The sequence below is a fragment of the Giraffa tippelskirchi genome, chromosome 7 (genome assembly GCF_054371585.1).
Source record: "Giraffa tippelskirchi isolate mGirTip1 chromosome 7, T2T-mGirTip1v1.2.pri, whole genome shotgun sequence".
NCBI classification, from domain to species: domain Eukaryota; kingdom Metazoa; phylum Chordata; class Mammalia; order Artiodactyla; family Giraffidae; genus Giraffa; species Giraffa tippelskirchi.
In genome coordinates, this window is record NC_137281.1 from 26,792,807 (window position 1) to 26,817,554 (window position 24,748).

At 38.0% G+C, this 24,748-nt stretch overlaps 1 protein-coding gene across 5 annotated transcripts in view; it reads right to left on the reverse strand.

Annotated features, from left to right (window-relative positions):
• Window positions 1-201: 201 nt before the first annotated feature.
• LRRC36 (leucine rich repeat containing 36) overlaps window positions 202-24,748 on the reverse strand; it is a 61,597-nt gene continuing 37,050 nt past the window's right edge. For 2 of the 5 annotated variants that reach the window (XM_081513000.1, XM_081512997.1), the window contains exons 6-15: window positions 23,530-23,657; window positions 17,832-17,883; window positions 13,972-14,406; window positions 10,622-10,911; window positions 7,382-7,547; window positions 5,958-6,103; window positions 5,059-5,182; window positions 2,731-2,845; window positions 375-541; window positions 202-294 (exon numbers count right to left, since the gene is read on the reverse strand). In XM_081513000.1, coding sequence (XP_081369126.1) covers window positions 251-294; window positions 375-541; window positions 2,731-2,845; window positions 5,059-5,182; window positions 5,958-6,103; window positions 7,382-7,547; window positions 10,622-10,911; window positions 13,972-14,406; window positions 17,832-17,883; window positions 23,530-23,657 — 1,667 coding nt within the window. In that variant the 3' untranslated portion in view covers window positions 202-250. Of the gene's footprint in view, window positions 542-2,730; window positions 2,846-5,058; window positions 5,183-5,957; window positions 6,146-7,381; window positions 7,548-10,621; window positions 10,912-13,971; window positions 14,407-17,831; window positions 17,884-23,529; window positions 23,658-24,748 lie in introns of all 5 variants that reach the window. The other 3 variants (XM_081512999.1, XM_081512996.1, XM_081513001.1) reach the window with 3 other exon arrangements.

Consider the following 24,748-nt stretch of genomic DNA (forward strand, 5'->3'; position numbering starts at 1 on the left):
TTCTTTTCTAACTTCCTACTACACAGTTTCAACTGACACTTGGGGAAAATAAATAGTTTTTTTCCTTTTTGACATTTTCAGCCAAATGTTCTTATGTGATATGATGCCTAGAACTACGTGCCAACTATTTATGTGGGCAGAAGGAAAGAATGACTTGACGGGAGAAGATAAAAAGAGAAATAAAAAGAAAGACCAATACAGTGTAATTATTAAGATTTTTTTCTTAATCTTGTGGGAAAATACCACCATACTAGTGGTAATGACACTGAGAGCCCCCTGGGGCTGAGAGACAAGCTGTAAAGAAGGTGTACAGTGTTAGCTCCATAGACTAGACTCTAGGACAGAGTCTGAAACAGTCTGTATTAAATACTGACCCGTATCATGTGCTACTGGTGAGGAAGAAGACAGCGCGCTTTTCCCAAAGGGTGATGATCTCCCCAAATGATGACTCTTCTCAGGAGGCAGGAGTGCTTTCCCAGAATAACCTTTTTGCTCTTTATTCAGCTGCTGCAGCAGATACTCATTAGTTACCACCAGGGATCTGAGACACGGGGAAAAAAGACAGTCGTGAAGTCATAAAAGCAAAGTAGATGTCATTCAGACCTGAAATGTTTGCTAAAGATAAATGTAAAATGAAGTAACATCTTTAAATAGAAAGAACTATCCAATTTATGAGTGGGTTATTTTAAAAGCGGGCCAACAGTTTCTTTATTACAGTCATATTTGATTATGTTCCAGGTTGACGATAGCAATAACACAGTTCACATTTTACATAGTGACTGTTCTATTCTTTCCAAAGCACTTTTCGTGATGAAATAAGTAGAAACACCAGGAGACTGGCCCCTGACCAGGCCTGCAATTTCTATTCCTATTCCCAGATCTTAATTTCTACTTCTTCTAATCTATACTGCCTCAGCAATTAAACTAATGGTGCTAGTCATAATTGTATTCTTGGACTCTGTATTACCATGTAATGTTAGAAGCTATCAGAGACTTCCCCTCCCTGCCAAAAAAGATGTGTGCACAATGCTATTCACTGCAGCACTATTTGTAACAGCAAGATACCATCAACCTAAATGTCTATCAGTAGAGGATTAATTACACACACCATGGAGCCCTATGTATGTATAAAAAGGAGAACTTACTCTAACCATCAATGCAAAATGATTTCTAAGATAAAATGTTAAAGCAACATTATGCCTCTTTTTATATAATAGAGGGAATACAAATACACACTCATGCCTGCAATGGAAGGCTAGTGGGAGGGAAGGAAAGGATAGAGGATACAGGTAAGGAAGCTAAATTTGTTTGAATTTACCTGATTTTGTAGATCTGACTTTGGGACCATGTAAGTTTAACATAATTGTACTCAGGATTAAATCAAAATAATAAAAATATTCCCTATAAATAAAAACCAAAATGAAACAAATTGAACCTATATATTGAAGTGATGGTTTAACAACACAGAGAAGAATTAATTCAAGTTACTCTAAAATACAGCGATTTGTACATCACTAAAGAGATAAACCTTAATGTTCTCAAAGTGTGGTCCCCAGGCCAGAAGCAACAGCATCACCCAAAAACTTGCTAGAAATGCAAATTCTCAGTTCCCAGCCCAGATCTGCAGAATCAGGAACTCTGGGGGTGAGACCCAGCACTCTGTAGTTCAACAAGTTTTCAGGTGATTCTGTACACACCCAAGTGTGATAAACATGAATTTATGCTATTCACTATACTCTTGTATGGGCTACCCCTATATACAGAGTATAGGGGTATAGGGGTGTATACCTATACCCCTATATAGTGGTGGGTCAGATGGTAAAGAATCTGCCTGCAACGCGGAAGACCCGGGTTCAATCCGTGGGTCGGTTGGGAAGATCCCCTGGAGAAGACAATAGGTCCCCGCTCCAGTATTCTTGCCTAGAGAATTCCATGGACTGAGGAGCCTGACAGGCTACAGTCCACGAGGTCGAAACGAATGGGACATGACCGAGCCACTAACACACACACACACACACTTTTGTATATGTTTGCAATAATTAGAAAAAAGGTTTTTTAAAAAGTCAGCCAGAATGGATCTGGGTCAAATCCTTCTTATATTAAGCTATTCAAAGGAAAATTAGGAAGTGAAGTTAGGGACTGAAGGCTTGGGGAATAGAGTTTTTCTATTTAAGCTTCACTGATGGTCCTAGCAAAGGTGTTGGCAAATCAAAATTTCAAGGGCTTCTCTAAATATACCAATAATCTTGACGCCTCTTCTGATTTGTCTAGCCTGTAGCCTGGGAAACTGTTCTTTGAAGAGGCTCATGTTATTGAACTCCTTTGAAGAGAACACATACATTGGATTCTTTCCCTATCACTTTGTGCTTGACCTCCCTTCTATGACCAAGAGCAGGTAGACATTTTTCAGAAGAGCAAGATGGCTGATTTTAGGGGTACATTGTGACTGAGGAAAGCTAGCTGACACAAACAAGGGTCCTGTTGGATCCAGTGAGAAACTACTTATTATTGAGGTGTTGCAACCCACCAGTGCCAGCAAAGATATTTAGTCCCTGGTGTGTTCTGGAAAGAAGTATTTTGACCCCTGAGCTAATTGGCCTGGATACAGGTTGTTTACACGCAGAATATAGTTAATTTGAAAAGTACATAGATATAAACTTGCCAAGTAAAACAAAGGAGATGAAAGTAAATATCTGCTTCCAGAAGCCAGCTAGATAGATCCAATCCTACCTCTGACTTTCGTGAAGAAGAGTCACGGTCTCCTCTAGCTTTTTCAGCTGGGCAAGCTCCTGGTTCAGGCAAGACACCTGCATGTTCAGCTGTTGGTTTTTGCGCAGAAGATCATCTATAAAGGTTACAGTACATGGGGGTGAGAGGATTCCAAGCAGCTAGTCTTTGAGCAGAGCTTGAGTGAACAGGTGGGCATCTTGAAGAATTGGAGGCCCCACTGCACCCACCTCCACACTCCATTCACCATTCCTTCTCTTGAAGATAGCAGATATAGTGACAAGAATATACAGTTTAGCAGAAGACATATCTGAATTAAAGTTCAACCACTTGATCTTACACATGTTAGTTCATTTTTGTGAGTTCCACAACCCTGCCCCATAGCACTGTTATGAGGAGTCAGTGCGACACCTGCAGTCATAGGCATAGGCAGTCAACAAATATTAGGTCTCCCTATATTCTGCATTTTAGTTCATGAATGTATGTTCCTCACTCTGTATGAAATATGTGAAAATACCTAGAACTGTGTCGGGCACAAGACAATAGCTCAACGAGCACTTGCAGAAACTGAATTTGTGGCCAAGGCATTCATACTTAGCTTTCCAAATATGTTACCAAGGCTTGCAATAATAAGGTAGTGAAAGCACAAGAACTCTGATATTAAGCAAGTCAGTCTTCTAGAACAGTACTTAAACTTTAATATGCTTACAAATTGCCTGGGGAATCTTATTAAAAAACAGATTCTGATTCAGTATGTCTGAGGTGAGGCCAAGTATTCTGTGTACGTAACAAATCCCCAGGTGATGCTAATGTTGCTGATCTCTGGCTCACACTTTGAATAGCAAGGTTCTGGAAGGTAGAAATCAGGGCTGCAACAGCTGTATTTATCACCAGTAATCCAAAGAGAGTACTGGGCCTCACAGCTGGTTGAAAATAAGTATCTAGTGAATAAACACCTATTTATTTTCAGTGTAGGTAAGCGGAGACTGATGTCTTGATTATTCAGGCTTATAAATATTAGATAGACAAGATTCAGCTCTGGAAATTCAATGTTGATTTCCAAATCAAATTTCTCATACAAATATCCAAATACCCATAATGTTTGTTTCAGTGTGCTGAATTGGAAGTTTAAAGTCAAGGGTAGACTTTTATCTATCTAAACTATACTAAGAATAAAGTAGAACAAATCACAAACTCAATAGGATATTATTTTTAACTTGTCATAATGAAGGAAAATATATAATACCCAGTGTTGGCACGGGTGAAATGAAAAGGCATTCAAATACATGCTTGCTGCTGATGTGCGTATAAACTGAAACCACCTTTTTAGGAATGACTTAGCAATGTGTAACAAAAACCTCAAAAATGTCCACATCCTTGGATCCACTAATTCTACTTCAAGGAATGTCTCCTAGGAAAACTGGTCAAAAATGTACACAAAGATTTATATACACAGATATTAATAGCTGCATTATTTATAACAGTATAAATATTAGGACTCTCAGTTCCATCAGAAGAGAAGATGATCTTAGAGAAGCATTTTCACTCTAGGGTCTTTTCTTCTCTTTCAAGTCTTTGAATGTTTGGAAATTCTTTGAATTATTTATAATATAAATAATGACAGCTTTATTTATAATAACTAACATTAAAAACAACTATATAGAGGACTAAATAGATAAATATGGTATATTCATGTGATACTAGAGGAAATGCCTATGCTATTAAATTAATAACATTAGCTTGTAGAAATCAGATTGCCGAGGGTTGATAGCAGGGGAGCCTAAATGCACCAGGGTTGAACTTTTTAGAGTAGAGAAGTGTTCTGTATTTTGATTGGATGGAATTAAATGAGTATACATATACATTGAAACTCATCAACCTTAGAATGTGTGCATTTTTTTGTATGTAAATTCGTTTTGAAAAATCAAAACACAAATTTTAATTCTGAGTTAAAAATATATGTATAGGGATATAGGTGAAAGAAAATACACCCAAAACACTAATGGTAGTTATTTCTGGGTAATGAGATTTTATTTTCCTTATATTTTTCAAACTTTCTGTAAGGAACATGATCTTCTGCTATAATCAGAAAAAAACAAGTGTCATTCTCAAAAAATAATGACAATAATAACATTTTTAAATGCTTTACACTGATAAAAGTAAACTCTCTTACTCTGGTAACTCAAGTCACCTGCATTACAACTCTGAGGCAAAATGATTGTTTCCATTTAGGAAGCCATGTGAGCTCTGGATGATGAAGCTTATTAAATGGGTCATCTATAAACAAAATGTTGTCTTGAGATGCACCACATATTGCTTTCCTGAACTTACCATAAGTGTGGGACGGGTGCCCACTGACAATTGAAGTGGTAGCACCTTCCTCCAATCGCTGGATTTTTTCTGACAAAATGAGGTTTTCCTCCAGCACTCTGACTAGTTTTTGCTTCAAACTTTCCTTTAGATTAGAAAACAAAATACAAACACATCAAGAATCTGAAATTCTGGGAAGTGTTTTTAGAAGATTGAAAGAATCTTTGCTCTTTTTAGTGATAAAATGAGTGGAGGTCAGCCTCTCTCTTCCTCACTAGAATTTTAATTCATTGATCAACATAGTTCAAGTGCAGCAAAGAAACTTACCACATGCATTTTACCACATGTGAATTATCCACTACTATTACAAAACAAGTGGTTGCTTTGACAAGTGGCCAGCATTATGAGTCACCTATTTAAAGTTTCTAGAAACTCAACTTGATGTCTGAAAATCCTCTAATGTTAAGAAAAGGTTAGAGGGGAAGTCTAAGAAAATGAATCCCTTCTTTCCCTCCCAGAGCCAGAAGCCTAACGCTCTAGGAGTGGCCCCTGGTTTAGGGCTCTCCATCAGAAGGGAGGAAAGACAATCCCAGAGACATCTAACTTCCCTCATCTGAATCAAATCATAACCTTCAAGAACACAGTCCTAAATGTTTTCACTCTAGGTCTTTTTTTTTTTTCTCCATTTCAAGTCTTCCCTTAGAAATTTTGGATTAGGGAGTCAACCCTGAAGAACCTCCAAGCTGTCCCTGCAAGTTTTGTGTTCCTGATTTGCACAGACTGACTTTTCTATATTTCAGTTCATAAGCATCTAGGTGTTCAAGTTATGATAATCTTTATGGCACAGAGCTGTTCTACCCTTGCTGCCTCGTCCTTTTCTAGTAAAGGAAGAGTAGGAAAAGAAGATGAGAGCAGCATACCATGTCATTAGGGACCAGCTGCCCTGTCTCCTTCAGTTCCATTTCCCTCTTGTGCAAGGCTTTTGATGTATCTTCTGGATGTGGGCGACACCACTGCTGAGAAGGAGCAGGGACTACCAAGGTCAGAAGCAGATCTCGGGCAGGACCTGCCAAAAATTCAGGTTGGGCACACGGGCCAGTCTTAAAAGCTAAAGCAGAGGATTCCTAGTCAATAACTACCAGCTCTGTCGGACAAATAGGGTAATCTAATGTCTCCTTTTTATAAGAATTTAGTAAGTAACTGTAAGAGATGTTTCATGATGGAGATAAAAAAACTATATCCCACATCTATGGAGAAACAACAGCAGACTCTCATGGGTGCATGTGCTGTGCTATTCTCTAATCACTGATGAGTGGCTCCTGGGGATAATTTCCTACAAAACAAGAGCAAAAGATCAATGTGGAAAGGAAAGTAACTGGGCTAAGACTTTTTCTTCTGTATGTCACTTTAGATATTAAAAAAAAAAAAAAAGCTAAGCCTAAACAACTTTAAAGTCATATCTGACTCTTCTATGACCCCATGGACAGCCCGCAAGGCTCTTCTGTCCATGGAGTTCTCCAGGCAAGAATACTGGAATGGGTTGCCATGCCTTTCTCCAGAGGATCTTCCTGGCCCAGGGATCAAACCTGGGTCTCCTGCATTGCAAGAGGATTCTTTACTTTCTGAGCCAACAGGGAAGTCCTTAAGGTTCCTAGTTTTTACTTAAACTCTTACCACCACTATTAAGCAACAAATAGACACATGGGGACAATATTTGCAAAACTATTTTCCCCCAAGTTCCTAAAAACGAAGTCCTGAAAAAGAGTCCAGTTCATTTAGTCATTAGAGTTTTACAAATCATAACATTTCCATAGGCATCTCAGACCTCTGATGATCAAACTCAGTTTCTATTATATTTATTATCGGCATTTTCCCCAAGGATCATAAAATCCTTTGTAATCATTAACATGACCACACTTTATTTTATATATCATCACTTAAAGACTACCAAAAAAAAAAAGTTACAGGAAAACAAGACAACTGGTACAGGAGGGAAGAGTGCTTATGAAAACAGAGAACGGAAATCCCTGGCGGTAGAGTGGTTAGGACTTAGTGTTTTCACTGCCGTGGGCCCAGGTTCAATTCCTGGTCAGGGAACTAACAGCCTGCATAGAGCTGGCAAGCTGCACGGTGCAACCAAAAAAGGAAAAACAGGGAAGATGATTATAAGAAAAATGCAGGTTTGTCAATCACTGTGTGGCTGACAAATTTTGGTAAGTGATCATGAGAACAATTTCCCCTGCAAGTAAAGGGGGCTGAGCGGCTTTTATCAGAATGTAGAGCAGAAACAGAGCAGAAGCAAGGCTGAGCCCTTCTCTGGGAACTGAGAATGAATTCGCTTTACCGAGAAACTTCTTGTTGAGGAGGAGGGAGCCGGAGCCGTTCCAGTGCTTATCCACAAGCTCCAGGAGCTGTCTGAGGACAGTGGCCACATGGGAGGTTCTGGCAGAGACTGGGGGACTGTGGTTTCCTGGCAAACCATGCAAACTGCCCAGGTCACTAGAGAGAGGCTCAAGAAAAAAAAACAAAAAAACACCCAACCATTTGTTATTCTTACACAATAATGGAAGTAAAAACCCAGACATTTAAAAGGTTAACATTAAGCAAAAGAGAAAGTTGATTTCATCTTTCAGGTCAGATTTGAATAGAATATTATTTATGTCTAAGACAAATACAATAATATATACAAGGATAATTTCAAAGCAAACAATATCTTCTATCATAATTTTCAATAGAGATTTTCAGAAGAGAACAAAAAATGTTTTAACACCTATGTCTACGGTTCAATATATTATGTAATGTAACATGGAAAGATTAAACTGCAGAACATTTTTTAAGGTATTATATTATCACAAAATAAAATGGGGAGTAATTTAATAAAAGTTATAACTCATAAGCTTATATTTAGTATATTAATATATAATAAACATAACTGTCCTATAACATTTTAAGTATTACGTTAAATGCTATTGTTGGGCCCAGTACTAAAGATACTTTTTATTCAGTAAGAATTTTATGTATATAGATGCATAGGTAGAGCTCTCTCTCCAGTGAAACTTCCAATTGTTTTTAATTCATTCAGATATGCTTTATGTCTATATATTTAGTCATGTCTGAATGAATTAAAAAACAATTGGGGAATTTCCTGGTGGTCCAGTGGTTAAGAATCCACCTGCCAATGCAGGAGACACAGGTTCAATCACTGGTCCAGGAAGATCCCACGTGCCACAGGGCAACTAAGCCCATGCACCACAACTACTGAGCCAGCGTGCCCTAGAGCCTGTGCTCTGCAACAAGAGAAGCCACTGCAATGAGAAGCTCAAACACTGCAACTAGAGAAAGCTCATGAGCAGCACCAAACACTCAGTGCAGCCAGTAAATAAATTAATTAAAATTTTCAAAAATTAAAAAAAAATTGTGAATTTTACTGGACAGATCAATCTTTTCTGTGAGTTCTCAAGGGACTTCAAGAAAGCTGTTACATATTAAAAACAGCCAATTTCTCAATCTTTGGCTCTTTTGATATTAAAAAATATATAAATGATTAATTAGCTAATGCTGTCATATCTGACAACCATGAAACAAAACACCAGACAGTGATATTTATGAGTTGAGTCACACATGTGGCCTATGATTAATAAGGAAAAGCATTATAAATGGGATAAACATTTATTAAACAAATCTGTACTGAACACTGATCATGTGCATTGACAGCTCTATATAAGGTCTGTGAACATATGAAGTAAAAGATGAAGTCCTTAAGAAGTTAAAAATCTGATTAGGAAGAAAAGTCATAGAAAGACTGGTTACACTACAAGCCACTTTAGAGGATCTTGTGAAAAATGGATATTAACTGTCACTGGTTTTTCATGTATTGGTAATACTGTGTATGCATCATGAAGCAACTTAGAAACACACATATGCTTTATGTATTTTCTTTCACTTTTCATAATGTGGTGAGAATGGGGGATAATTGTTTTATGAACTTTGGAATAATTCTGTTTTAATTTTCAGCAAATTATGCCTTATGATTTTTTAAAATTTAATTTTTATAATTTGTGATTCTAAAGTCAGTTGGTTAAAAATAACTTCTCTAATCAAGAATTCATATTTGATTTAATTTTGTGTGTTTTTTTATATGGGATTATTTTTTAAACAACTTTTAAACGCTCTTCTGATTTATACCTTTCTAGAAAGTAAACAGTGTATTTCTTTTATATTTATATTCAAGCAGCTCTTTTATAACTTTTCATATAAAGAAATACAGTATCTAACAGGAAAAGAGAAATGGGAATTTTTAAGACAGTCCAGAAAAGTGCATTGAGATTTTAATTGCTGTTTTAACAATATAACATGAAATAGAAGTGAGAAAATTTCCTAGAACATATCTTATTAATAGAGCACCCAAATATCCTAAATGTTGGTATGGCTTTACCCTAAATACATTAACACTAGTGCTTTTGTCTAGAACAATAGGCATCAGTGACTGAAGATGGAAAACAAAAAAGGACCAAAAAGTCAAAAAAGTATTACAAGACTGCCCCCTTTGGTACACAAAAATTATAACCAATTCCAAAGTTTTGAAAACTGAATAGAAAGTATTTAAAAACTAAAAAAAGCCAACCAACCAAACAACAACAAAATCCCTTTATAAGCCCATGTTGATGTGCAAAAAGATTTCTAGCAACTGAAACAAAAGTGACTAGAAATAGTTGTTTTTGACCAAATAACCTGCTTTCTCACAAGGCAGTAAGTCATTAAAGACAAATGATTCGTATGACTAAGACTATGGGTTCAAGGTAAGAGAATGTCCTGAGAGCTATAGTTCCTTTAACTAATGAGAAGAAGGCTTCATGATGGAATTAAAGCCTGGAGAAAAATTAATATTCAGATAGATGAGAGAAGATGGCATTCTCCATGGAGGGATGTATACAAAGGCAGTGACACAACTTAGTTAATGAGTAAGAACAACACTATCATACTACAATTTTATAAAATGAATTAAATAATATATGTGGGAATGGTTTTTGATTTGTTGTTCATTCCCTGAGCCAACTCTCAGCTAAAAATCCTTTGGATTATCTAATTCATCATCTTAATCTAATTCATTCTGGGGAAAAACTGGAATAATTTTAATTTCTGGACAGGAAAGCAATGCTTTCAGAAGAAAGGTCCCTAGCAAGTTAGTCATCTGTAGCCAAAGCAAATGTGCAAACATGGTAAGATTATAAGCAACAATGAAACAGAGATCATTCTTCAACCAACCCTGAGCCCCTGGCAACTTGTGTATTCTTTCCTGTCCTAAACTCTGTCCACTTATTATCAAAGTACTTCTCCACCATGTTTATGCTCTGGAAGTAGATTAGGGACCATTCTTCCTGTGACAGAAATGCAGCAGAAGGGAACTGACTTTCCCAAAGGCAAAAGAATCACAGTCTTTGGCCTGGCTGTATTACCCACTGACCTCTGTAAATCCCTTTAAATTTCTATCACTCTTGATGGAAACTACCACCACCAAAACAGAACACCATTCTAATCCTGGACCTGATGTTTTTTGTACAAGCACAAACAAGCCAACACTTGCCTCACTGCCTGTAGCATCTCTGAAACCATGTTTTGTATTCAGGGTGGCAAGGATATTTTCCTTCCATCTGAATCCTCTTCTTGATGGGCTTAATGACCTCTTGGTCAAATTCTCTCTGTTTTCTGATGTCCCAGTAGGCAATAGCAGTGTCCTCAGAGAGTCTCCCAGGACGGAGTTGTTTGGGAAAGAACCATGTGCTGGTGTTAAATCACTGAGGCTGGTGGCTAATTGTTGCTCTACATTCACCACCAGAGCAGGGTCACTGTTGAAATGGGTTGCAGCATACAGATCTGTGAAGGAAACAGGCCGGGAGATGAACCTGCTCTTCAGCTCTCTCATGTCTCCCTTCCTTCCTTACCCTGTCTGAAGTCCAAGGGTCACAATGGCCTCTCCCTAGTATATACTCTCAACTGTCTGGATTCTCCCTCCCTGTCCACCTGACAAAACCCCAAATCTGGTTAAATACTCTGTGCACATACTCCAAACCTACAGCAGAGCAGTGGGAAGTGACTGGAGAACAATATGCATCTCTTTCCACCATCTTCACTTTAAATTCATAACCACTATCTTAACTGGGCCCAGCTATTTTAATACATTACCCTAATCAATGTACTCTCCTATTCTTTGAGATCACTATTTCACATCTCTTCTCCTCAAACTTCCAACACTTTCTCCTCCCTCCTCACTCTCAGGTGCTTTATTTCTCTGAGCAAATCAGAGGTAATCAAAGAAAACATTTATGTGATCTCACCACTAAATCTACCAATTCCACCTGTATTTGGGTCTATAAATTATCTGCTTTCCTTCTTATTGTAATAGATGAACTGTCTGTGCTTCAATCCAAGGCCAACTCTCCACTCGTAGACTAGATTCCATCTCCTCTAGACCACTCCCCTATTTTGTTTTTTTGTAATTGTCCCTTTTCTCTCCTGCATCAACAATTTCCCCTCTGTTGGGTCATTTCCACTATGTTCTCTTTGATCCCATCCCCATTCCAGCTACATTTCCATGTCTTTGCTCCCCTTCACTGCAAAACTCCTTGAAGGTGTTGTATATATTCGGTAATTCTATTGCTTCTCCTTTGATTCTTTCTTTAATTCACCCCAACAAGGCTTTTATTAATCACGTATTTCCTGAAGCTGCTCACTACATGGGTTCAATCCCTGGGTTGGAAAGATCCCCTGAAGAAGGAAATGATAACCCACTCCAGTATTCTTGCCTGTGAAATCCCATGGACAGAGGAATCTGGCAGGGGCTACAGTCCATGGGGTTGCAAGAGTCGGACACAACTTAGCAACCAAACCACCACCACCAATGCATTGCCAAACACCATGATCATTTCTCAGTCCCAGAAGTGTCAAAGGCATCTATTAAAAACATGACACTGTATTTATCACTCTCTCCTTCCTGAAACACATTTTTCATGTGGCTTCCAGGTTACCACTCCCTCTTTGGCTTTTTTCTTTTCTCTTACTTAGTGGCTGCCACTTTCTTGCTCTCCATGATGGTTTCTCTTCATCAACGAGATTTCTAATTGTTGGAGGACTCAAGTTAATCCTCAGATATGTTTTCTATCTATATTTACCCCCTTGGGGAGATTATATCTAGTCTGTTTTAATGCCATCCACACACTTTTAATTCCCAGCCCCACCTTCTTCCCTGAACTCCAGACTAATATATCTAATTATCAAATTGGAATCTCTGAGAAGTTTTAATAGGCACCTCAAACTCAACATGTCTAAGACCAACTCTTGGTGTCTATCCTAAAACCTGTTCCTCACACTCTTTTCCATCTGAGTAAATGGTAACTCCATCCTCCCAGTTATTCAGACTTGAAACCTGAGAGTTATACTTGACTTGCTTTCTCTCATACTGCATCCTCAACCCAGCAGCAAATCATGGAGTGTTATCTTTGGAACATATTCAGAATCTATTTCTCACCACCTATACTGTTTTCTCTCTAGTTCAAGTTACCATCATCTCTTACCCAGATTCTGATCTACCTTTAGAATTTTAGAAACTTCTATTCTTGCTCCCCATTGTCTATTCTCAACTAAGCAGCAAGAGTAATTTTTAAGTTAGATATCACTTCTCTTCTACAAACTCTCCAACAGCTCCTGATCTGACCCAGAATGAATGTCCGATTATCTGACTTCATCTATACACCTCATCTACCTCATTCTGCTGTAGCAGCCCTGCTTTCTCATTGTTCCTTGAACATGCCAAGCATGTTCCAGTCTCAGGAACTTTGCACTTATTATTTCCACTGTCTAAAAGTTCTCCCCCCACAAGTTATCCACATGACTCACATGCATTTTATTCAAGTCTGTACTTTTACTTCTCATTTGAAAGCTTTCCCTGACCATTCCATCTAAAGCTTTACCTCCTTCATATCACTCTCTAATAAGTGCTACGTGCATGTGTGCATGCTAAGTTGCTTCAGTCGTGTCCAACTCTTTGTGATCTTATGGACTATACCCCACCAAGCTTCTCTGTCCATGGGACTCTTCAGGTAAGACTACTGGAGTGGGTTGCCATGCCCTCCTCCAGGGGATCTTCCTGACCCAGGGATCAAACCCACATCTCTTATGTCTCCTACATTGGCAGGCAGGTTCTTTATTGCTGGAGCCACCTGGGAAGCCATTCTCTAATACCCTTAATGTTATTTTTCTTCACAACACTTATCATAAGCTGACTTCTATATTTATAATTTATTTATCATCTGTCTTACCTCTTTAGAATAGAATTTCCATGAAAGTAGGGACCTTTTTTATTAATGCAAAAATACACATGGAATTTCCCTTTTGTTTGCTACTTTATCTACAGAGCTAGAATAGCATCTGGCATATAGTAGGTATTTAATACATTTTGTTGAATAAATACATAACTAAAGAGTGGTCTCCAACACTTACTTTCCTAAAACTAGCTTTTTCTGAAAAAGTAACTCTGAATAGAAGTGATTGAGACCAGAGAAGACTAAATTTTACTAGAAATATATCCCAGGATGCTATTTAACTGAAATAACATATAGTTATCAAGTTTGCATTTATACAAATTTTCTCTAATATATCTATCATGTTAAACTCATACCCTGTATATTTCTCGAGGCTCTGACTACTGGTCACGATTTATTTATTTACTTTTGGCAGCACCGTGCAGCTTGCAGGTTATTTCAGTTCCCCAGCCAGGAACTGAGCCCACACCCTCAGCAGTGAAAGCGCAGAATCTAACCATTGGACTGACAGGGAATTCCCCAATGTAAGAAATATTTATTCCAAAATACCCAATTAAACTTCAATCTTCACACCTATTAAAGAAAAGAGGCCTACAAACTGATAGGAAGCTATTACCTGAACTAAGCTTCAAAAGCCTTCTGGTGGAGTCAGGGTTTGGCAGAGAAGTCAGTAAGTCTCCACAGGAATGGGATGTGGTGGCTTTCATGTTATTTGAAGGCTTTGTGCTATATTCTCGGTAGTTCTTGTTTCTCTGAGGTCTTTTACCAATACTTCCGTGAAGGGACAGATTTTGAGAATAATGACTATCAAAATTTTCTAGGCCAACATCTGAAGGTAACTGATAGGGATGAATCTGGCTAGAATCACCCACATCCAGGCGTTTACCCAATGAGGCATCATGGGAAAGCTGATAAGTATCAGGTTTTGGTATCAAGTCCTTTTCTGGAGAAGAACTTGAAGACTTGTCCAAAAAAGATATTCGGTACCCTTCTTTAGCCATCTTCTCTGGAGATCGAACTGTCAACTGATGAGGTGAGTAGCGTCTGATTTCTAACCATCACCAAGGTGGGGAAAAAAGACAATGAGAATTTTTAGGGTAGCCTTGTTCACTAGATAAACTCTTGTCTAGCAAAAAAAAAAAAGTTCTCAGGAAGAGATGGTTTATAATTTTTATAAGTGGTAGCATAAAGTTATGGAGGGATTCCTACATGGAAGAACAACAAAATATGCTGGACATTGTGTAAACAGTAAAGACCAAAACATTCTGGAGATAAATTTTACGTCAACCTAATTCCCTAGGAATTTCCTTCGAAAGCTGTAGTGTCAGAGTTTTCTATATTTACACTTCCACTATTTTGGTGCACCCCCACATGACAAAAGTTGTGATCTTATGTATTCAGTCTATGGACAACAGTTGGTAGGTCTCTGATTTCACAGACTCCTCACAATAAAGCTAAACCCATTCCTACTCTGAATCTCCACCCAGAGGATATAGGTTCACACACTGGGAACCACTATCATAAGCCAATTAAATTACAGGAAATGCAAAACCTATGAAAACCCCTAAACCAGTTTCAAAACATTTCTCTCAGTCAGCTGTATCAGAATCTCTGAAAAGCCTCAGAGTGGGGCAACTAAAGCATCAGACAGAGAAGCCTCTGTGTTCTTTGGGGTTTTCAGATATTCATATGTTTGAAGGCCTTCCTGAGTTAGTCACATTAACTTAGAACAGTGGAACTTTCTATCTCTATAGAATCTTTAAGAATATCAACGTTTTTACTAAGCACCAGTCCATATAGTGGAAGAAATGTTAAAGAACAATATTTTTATGTAAGAAAAAGAATCTAAGAACAAGTAATGAGATTAGATAATTCAGACTATCCCTCCTGTTGAAGATATCTAAAAAATGGGATGATATATATATCCTTAAAAGTATTAAAGAGCTAACAAGCTAGTGAGGAATTTCTAGGCCAAAATCTAAAAAACAGCAAGAACTCTTATAGATGAGTCTAGCACTTAAAGTCAGTTTTTCTCTAAGGAGATTTAGGGTAAAAGATATAAAATCCTAGTCTAGGATCCATCCAAGGTAAAGAGTATAAAAACCACCCCCTCACCACCCACCCAACATTAAGATGGGAACCTAAGCAGGATACAATTTTCAGAATAAAGGTAAACTGGAAATAAACCAACCCTTGTACACTGGTAATCCAGGTTTGTATTATCTGGGTGATCCAGGGAACCTCAAGTTTTGAGCATGGATTAAGATGGTGTTGGAGAAGAACTGTGGTGTTGGAGAAGACTCTTGAGAGTTTCTTGGACTGCAAGGAGATCCAATCAATCCATCCTAAAAGAGATCAATCCTGGGTGTTCATTGGAAGGTCTGATGTTGAAGTTGAAACTCCAATACTTTGGCCACCTCATGCGAAGGGTTGACTCATTGGAAAAGACCCTAATGCTGGGTGGGATTGGGGGCGGGAGGAGAAGGGGACGACAGAGGATGAGATGGTTGGATGGCATCACCGACTCGATGGACATGGGTTTGGGTAGACTCCGGGAGTTGGTGATGGACAGAGAGGCCTGGCGTGCTGCAATTCATGGGGTCGCAGAGAGTCAGACACGACTGAGCGACTGAACTGAACTGAACTAAGATGGTCCCAGATTGATAGTCCCCTAGCCAACTGGTAGAAGAAAATGAAAGTCTGATCTGGAAAAGATACCTTCATGTAAGCCTTTAAATCATTCCTACAAATAGTTTTTAAAATATAATATCCAGCAAGTAGCCAAATCAAACAAAAAAGGAAATAAGACAAGTGAGAATGAGCAGGAAAAAACAGATGACACAGGCACACAAAAATTGTAATTAATAGATGCAGCCTATACAATGGCTATTTTTACTATGTTTAAAGATATAAAACATCTGGGAAGTTTATGCTTATAAAAAGTGGCCCATGAAGAAGGAAGTAGCAACCCACTCCAGTACTCTTGCCTGGAAAATCCCATGGATGGCCGAGCCTGGTAGGCTACAGACAGACCATGGGGTCACAAAGAGTTGGACACAACTGAGCGACTTCATTAAGGCAGAAATGGGCTTAACAATAAAGATAATGAATGAGCATTTAAAAAAAAAGTGGCCCAGCAGGTTTGAAAAAGAACCAAATCAAATTTATAAAACTGAAAATAAAACTAGTGAAATTAAGAATTCAGCAAACAAGCTTAACAGCAGATTAGACACAGCTGAAAAGAATGATTCAAAGTATGGATCAGAAGGAATTATCCAGAATGTAGATCAAACAAAAAAGATGAATTATATGAAAGAATAAGAGACAAAGAAGACAATGTAAAAGTCTCTGACATATATTTACTTAATCAAGAGTTATAGAGGGACAAGACAGAAAAAATAGGACACGTAATTTTTGAAGCACTCTGAAGAAATAATGAGACAGAATTTACTAACTCAAGTGTAATAAATACCAAACAAGATAAATAAAAAGAAATTCACACATTATAGTGAAATCACAAAAAAACCAAACACAATTGGAAAATCTTAAAAGCAGCCAGAAGAAAAAACCATTATCCTTGCAGGAGTGACAAATTTCTAGCTAACTTCTCAAAAGCAACCATAAAAGACAGAATACAATGGAATACCTTCAATATTTTGAAAGAAATAACTGCCAACATAGAAATTTATACCCAACCAAAATACCCTTTAAGAATGATAGTGAAAAAAAAAAAAAAAGAAAAAGAATGATAGTGAGATAGGGGCATTTTCAGACAATCAAAAACTGAAACAGTTCATTATCAGTAGACATACACTAAAGAAAATTCTAAAAGATGTACTATAAACTACAGGAAAATTATCTCAGAAGGGAAGTCTAGAATTAAAAAAAAAAAGAGCAAAACAAACTAGTAAATACATGGATAAGCTTAAATAAACATTGACTTTATAAAAATAGTATCTAGTGAGTTTTTAAAAATATAATTAAAATCCATAATAACAATACATTAATCAGGAGGGATTGAAAGGAGTAAAGTACTTTAAGTTCTTTGAGTTCTCCAAGAGAAGTGTTAAGGTATTGATTAATTTTAAAGTTGAACAAGTTAAGGACACATATTATAATGTGGGGCATAATAATATCAAAAGTATAGAAAGAGTGTATAACTTATAAATTAGCAGAAAGAAAAAATTGGTGAATAAAAACATAATAAATCCTAAAGAAGGCAAGAAAGGTAAAAGAAACAAGGAATAGTTAGCCAATACAAAAAGTCAAGAATAAAGGAAGTCAGACTATCCTCTCTTCAACTAGAAAAACCTCAGAGGTCACTAAGCATCCAAGGCAGCCCTTTATGAAAGCAGAAAAGAATTCATCGTGTAGTGCCCCCGGATGGAGACATCTCCCTCCATCTTCTCTCAAATCCCATCACATCTAGATTTCTCTGACTAGCATGGAGAAAAATGTTGTAAGCAAAATATTTACCATCTTCCTGGTTATTCTCACTTGGCATCTCCCTTCTTGCCACTTCCTGCATCTAAAAAGAAAAGGTTTAAAGGTTAGAAGAGTGTCAGTGGGCATTCAGACATGAGTTTAACTAGAACAGAGAGGGGGAAGGGTTCAGAATACTTTCCTGTTAGTAAGCAAGTCCATCCTTGCAAACCAGGGAACCAAATAAAAAAAAAAAAAAAACTAAATAAAATTGGGAAACAAAAATTCTTTAAACTAGCCACAACGCAAAGAGTTTCTAGAGTTGTTTTGGAGCAGATAAAGAGATGCCTTGCAAAGACAAAATACCCTTTAGATAGTAAAGAACACACCAAACAGTGAGATATTCTATTTTCTCTGTTTTTAATAACTCAGCATAGACTTTAGATGGTGCCACCTTTCCCAACTTATTTCTGTTTAAAGAACTCACATATTTATATTACCTCTGGTAAAGCTGAGTATCAAGCACAGGAGCTACTGGGAATTTTAATAGGCTGAAAATTAATCTAAGGCATAATTAAGCAAGGATTTATACAAAGTAGAAAGCCATCTCAGTTCAGTTAGTCACTCAGTCGTGTCCAGCTCTTTGTGACCCCATGGATTGCAGCATGCCAGGCTTCCCTGTCCATCACCAACTACTGAAGCTTACTCAAAACTCATGTCCATCGAGTTGGTGATAACATCCAACCATCTCATCCTCCGTCATCCCCTTCTCCTCCCGTCTTCAGTCTTTCCCAGCATCAGGGTCTTTTCCAACGAGTCAGTTCTTCACATCAGGTGGCCAAAGTATTGGAGCTTCAGCTTCAGCATCAGGCCTTCCAATGAATATTCATTCAGGACTGATTTCCTTTAGGATTGACTGGTTGGATCTCCTTGCAGTCCAAGAGACTCTCAAGAGGCTTATCTACCACCACAGTTCAAAAGCATCAATTCTTTGATTGCTCAGCTTTCTTTATAGTCCAACTCTCACATCCATACATGACCACTGGAAAAACCATAGCCTTGACTAGATGGACCTTTGTTGGCAAAGTAATGTCTCTGCTTTTTAATATGCTGTCTAGGTTGGTCATAGCTTTTCTTCCAAGGAATAAGTGTCTTTTAATTTCACGGCTGTAATCACCATCTGCAGTGATTTTGGAGCCCCCAAAACTAAAGTCTGTCACTGTTTCCACTGTTTCCCCATCTGTTTGCCATGAAGTGATGGGACCAGATGCTATGATCTTAGTTTTCTGAATGTTGAGTTTTAAGCCAAGTTTTTCACTCTCCTCTTTCACTTTCATCAAGAAGCTCTTTAGTTCTTCGCTTTCTGCCATAAGGGTGGTGTCATCTGCATATCTGAGGTTATTGATATTTCTCCCAGTGATCTTGACTCCAGCTTGTGCTTCATCCATCCTGGTATTTCGTATGACGTACTCTGCATATAAGTTAAATAAGCAGGGTGACAATATACAGCCTTGATATACTCCTTTCCCAATTTGGAACCAGTCTGTTGTTCCATGTCCAGTTCTAATTGTTGCTTCTTGACCTGCATACAGATTTCTCAGGAGGCAGGTCAGGTGTCTGGTATCCCCATCTCTTGAAGAATTTTCCACAGTTTGTTGTGATCCACACAGTCAAAGGCTTTGATGTAGTCAATAAAGCAGGAGTAGATGTTTTTCTGGAACTCTCTTGCTTTTTCAATGATCCAGCGGATGTTGGCAATTTGATCTCTGGTTCCTCCGCCTTTTCTAAATCCAGTTTGAACATCTGGAAGTTCATGGTTCACGTACTGTTGAAGTCTGGAGAATTTTGAGCATTATTTTGTGAATGTGTGTGATGAGTGCAATTGTGTGGTAGTTTGAACATTCTTTAGCATTGCCTTTCTTTGGGATTGGAATGAAAACTGACCTTTTCCAGTCCCGTGGCCACTGCTGAGTTTTCCAAATTTGCTGGCATATTGAGTGCAGCACTTTCACAGCATCATCTTTCAGGATTTGAAATAGCTCAACTGGAATTCTATCACCACCACTAACTTTGTTTGTAGTGATGCTTCCTAAGACCCACTTGACTTTGCATTACAGGATGTCTGGCTCTAGGTGAGTGATCACACCATTGTGGTTATCTGAGTCATGAAGATCTTTTTTGTATACTTCTTCTGTGTATTCTTGCCACCTCCTCTCAATATCTTCTGCTTCTGTTAGGTCCATACAATTTCTGTCCTTTATTGTGCCCATCTTTGCATGAAATGTTCTCCTGGTATCTCTAATTTTCTTGAAGAGATCGCTAGTCTTTCCCATTCTATTGTTTTCCTCTATCTCTTTGCATTGATCACTGAGGAAGGCTTTCTTATCTCTCTTTGCTATTCTTTGAAACTCTGCATTCAAATGGGTATATTTTTCCTTTTCTCCTCTGCCTTTAACATCTCTTCTTTTCATAGCTATTTGTAAGGCCTCCTCAGACAAACATTTTGCCTTTTTGCATTTCTTTATCTTGGGGATGGTCTTGATCCCTGCCTCCTGTACAATGTCACAAAACTCCATAGTGCTTCAGGCACTGTATCTATCAGATCTAAACCCTTGAATCTATTTGTCACTTCCACTGTATAATTGTAAGGGATTTGATTTAGGTCATATCTGAATGGTCTGGTGGTTTTCCCTACTTTCTTGAATTTAAGTCTGAATTTGGCAACAAGGAGTTCATGATCTGAGCCATAGTCAGCTCCCAGTTGTGTTTTTGTTGACTGTATAGAGCTTCTTCATCTTTGGCTGCAAAGAATATAATCAATCTGATTTTGGTATTGATCATCTGGTGATGTCCATGTGTTGAGTCTTCTCTTTTGTTGCTGGAAGAGGGTGTTTGCTATGACCAGTGCATTTTCTTGGCAAAACTCTGTTAGCCTTTGACCTGCTTCGTTTTGTACTCCAAGGCCAAATTTTCCTGTTATTCCAGGTATCTCTTGACTTCCTACTTTTGCATCTAGAAAGCCATCTAGAGTTTGCTTTTTAAAAGCCATCTTCAAGTATTCAGTATCTTTTTGGTAGTTATGCAGAGAAAGAAATCCTACTTCCTATTTCTTAAACTAAGAGGACATAAAGCAGGCTATTTATTTAATTTCCTTTTTTCTCTCACTTCAAGAAGTTATTACAAAGTTTTGGGTTTTTTTTTTTTAATATAAGAAGTGCTATTTCATGTTAACTGTAAATTAGAGTAAGACTTTCCCAATGGCTCAGTGGTAAAGAATCTGCCTGCCAATGCAGGAGACACAGGTTTGATTCCTGGGTTGTGAAGGTCCCCTGGAGGAAGAAGTGGCAAGGACAGAGGAGGCTGGCAGGCTACAGTCCCTGAGGTCACAAAGAATCGGACAAGACTGAGCACTCACACGCATGTAGACATATAGTATACTTTTGTCTCCATTTTCTTTAAAACAATACCAAGTTTTTTTAAAAATGGTAATTGAAGTAGTTTCTAAATTACCCAAGGAGAATCTCCAAAAACAAAGAAACCAACTAAATGCTAATCTGTCCTTTTATAAAATGAAGGCATTATAAAAATTCAATCTGAAAGGAAATCTTACTTATTCCTTGTATATAGTGTTGATTATCCAAATTGTGGATTAATCAGTCTTTCTGTCTTTTCTTTCTCCTTCTGGATATTTTCAGAAAATTTACTACTCAATAACTTATCAAAGAAAATGCAAACAAAAGAAGTTGAATATAAAGTCGTCAGTTCTGCTTCCTGCATCATATTCATTCATATAAATAAGTAATGGACTCCCACCAATTTTTTCTCTAAGAACTTTTTAAATTCTTCCCCCTTCTTGCATGATCTCTGCCTCTTCATTGCCCAAGAGGCAGTGTTAGGAGAGTCATCCCTGAGATGTTAAGAATCCAGTAATTAAAAGGCTAAGAAGTAGAAAATGTAAAGAAGCCAGGTAACAGGAAATAGAGACCCTGGGAAGAGAGGAGAAAACTGAAAACCAGCCCAAACCTGTAACAGTTATATCCCTGTTTGAATGCCAAAATGCCTGGCATACAATCTGCTAAAATTATATATACATTTGATCAGGTACTAGGCGAGAGGGAAAGAGGAGACTAAAATCAATGGAGAAGGTTCTTTGTATCCTGTCTTGTGCTTTCCTTTTAAAGTGTCTAACATGCCTTCATCAAAAAAGCCTCTTAAGTCAGACAAAGACAAATGTCATATGATATCACTTACATGTGGAATCTTAAAAAAAAGTACAAATGAACTTATTTACAAGACAGAGTCACACTACTTAGTAGTGTGCATATGTCAATTCCAATCTCCCAATTTATCCCTCCCCTCCTTTCCCCCTTGGTAACCATAAAATTGTTTTTTACATCTGTGACTCTGTCTTACAAATAAGGGGGCTTCCCTGATAGCTCAGTTGCTAAAGAATCCACGTGTAATGCAGGAGACCCTGGTTCGATTCCTGGGTTGGGAAGATCTGCTGGAGAAGGGATAGGCTATCCACTTCAGTTTTCTTGGGCTTCCCTTGTGGCTCAGCTGGTAAAGAATCTGCCTGCAATGCAGGAGACCTGGGTTTGATCCCTGGGTTGGGAAGATCCCCTGGAGAAGTGAAAGGCTACCCACTCCAGTATTCTGACCTAGAGAATTCCAAGGACTATATAGTTCATGGGGTCGAAAAGAGTCGGACATGACTGGGCAACTTTCACTTTCACTTTATACCACAGGGAACTCAACTTGACACTCTATAATGACCTATATGGGAAAAAAAAATCTGAAAAAGGGTAGATATATGTATATGTATAACTGATTCACTTTTCTGTACAGCAGAAACTAACAACATTATAAATCAACTACACTCCACCTCCTACACTGCTGGTGGGAATGTAAATTGAAACAGCCGCTATGGAGAACTGTATGGAGATTTCTTAAAAAAAAACAACCTAGGAATAAAACTACCATATGATCCAGGAATTCTACTACTGGACATATACCCTGAGAAAACCATAACTGAAAAAGACACATATACCCCCAATGTTTATAGCAGCACTATTTACAATAGCTAGGACATGGAAGCAATCTACATGTTCATCAACAGATGAAAGGATAAATAAAATGTGGTACATATATACAATGGAATATTTCTCAGCCATAAAAAAGAACAAATTTGAGTCTGTTCTAGTGAGGTAGATGAAACTAGAGTCTTATACAGAGTGAAGCAAGCAGAAAAACAAGTATCATATATTAACATATATATATGGAATCTAGAAAAATGGTATTGATAAACCTATTTGGAGGGAAGGAATGGAGACTCAGATAGAGAGAATGGACTTGTGAACACAGTGGGGAAAGGAGAGAGTGGGATGAACAGAGAAAGTAGCATCGACATATATACACTACCACGTGTAAAACAGATAGCTGGTAAGAAGTTGCTGTGTAACACAGGGAGCCCAGCCTGGCACTCTGTGATGACCTAAAGGGGTGGAGTGAGGGGAGGGGAGGGAGGCTCAAGAGGGAGGTAATATATGTATAATTATGGTAGATTTGCATTGTTGTACAACAGAGACTAACACAACATTGTAAAGCAATTTTCCCCAAATAAAATTATTTAAAAAGAGAGAAAAAAAATTTAAAGTCCTCTTAGACCTTCACAAATAACTGAGAATCTACTGGATTATTAGCATTAATCATTGACTAGTCAATAGATCCAGCAGGAGGGTGAATACATTACCTGTGTTCCCAATAGGAAAGGGTCTAATTTCTGATCTGGTATAACACTGCCCTGGGTTGCAGAAGTACTTGTTAGGGAGTCCTTTATTTCCCGGTTAGGGAAGGGAATAAAAAGTCCTTTGTTTGAGTCTGTGTTAAAAGAAAAGGCATACAATGAAGCACTGACCAGAATTTAAAGGCAACATATCTTATGGAAAGATACTAGAAGTCACAAGATTGAGAGTTAGTACTATGCCACCAGTTGGAAACAAAGTGAATTTGGGCAAACTGCTTAACCTCTCCCAATCTCTCCACTTATGAAACAGTGATGATAAAAATCAATATTTTCCATCTCTCAGAGTCGACATAAGGTTAAAATAAGATAATGCATATGAAAGGTTTCATAAATTATGAAATTCTCAAGAAAAATTCAAAAGTCAAATATTTTTGCACACTTCTGAAATGAACATACAATAAACTTTGACATCAATTCAACAATCTCCAGCTACAGGGGGAGATGGCTGGAAATAGACTCCTGACATCAGGCATCTCCAGGGCTTTAATCAGCAGTTTGCAGTGATTCATCATTTCAAATCAGCTTCATCATTTCTTTTTTTAAATTTTGTTCATTTATTTATTTAAGCTGTACTGGGTCTTCTTTGCTGTGAGGGCTTTTTTTCTCTAGTTGTGGTGAGCAGGGGCTACTCTCTAGTCATGGTACACAGGCTTCTTATTGCAGTGACTTTTCTTGTTGCAGAGCATTGGCTCTAGGGCAGATAGGCTTCAGTAATTGCAGCATGCAGGCTCAGTAGTTGCTGCTCCTGGGCTCTAGAGCACAGGCTCAGTAGTTGTGGAGTATGGACTTAGCTGCTCCATGGCACGTGGGATCTTCCCCAGATCAGGGATCAAACAAGTCTCCTGCACTGGCAGGCAGATTCTCTACCACTGAGCCACCAGGGAAGCCCCAGCGTCATCATTTCTAACCAGCTTCTTTCTGCCTTGATTTCCTCATTTATAGAAAGAAAAAGACTAATCAAGACCTATTTCATAGAGAAGAATACCAAATCTTTAGGTCTCCTAGTATTTTTTTGTGTGCCTATTATTAGAGAAACAACTTAAAATATAGAAAGGAAAAGCAAATAAAAACTATACCCTAGTCCTGGCCACCTCAAAAGGAGCTAGTTAATATTTCTATTAGATTGTAACACTTGTACAAAAGGTTTTGGACATCCTTGATCAAA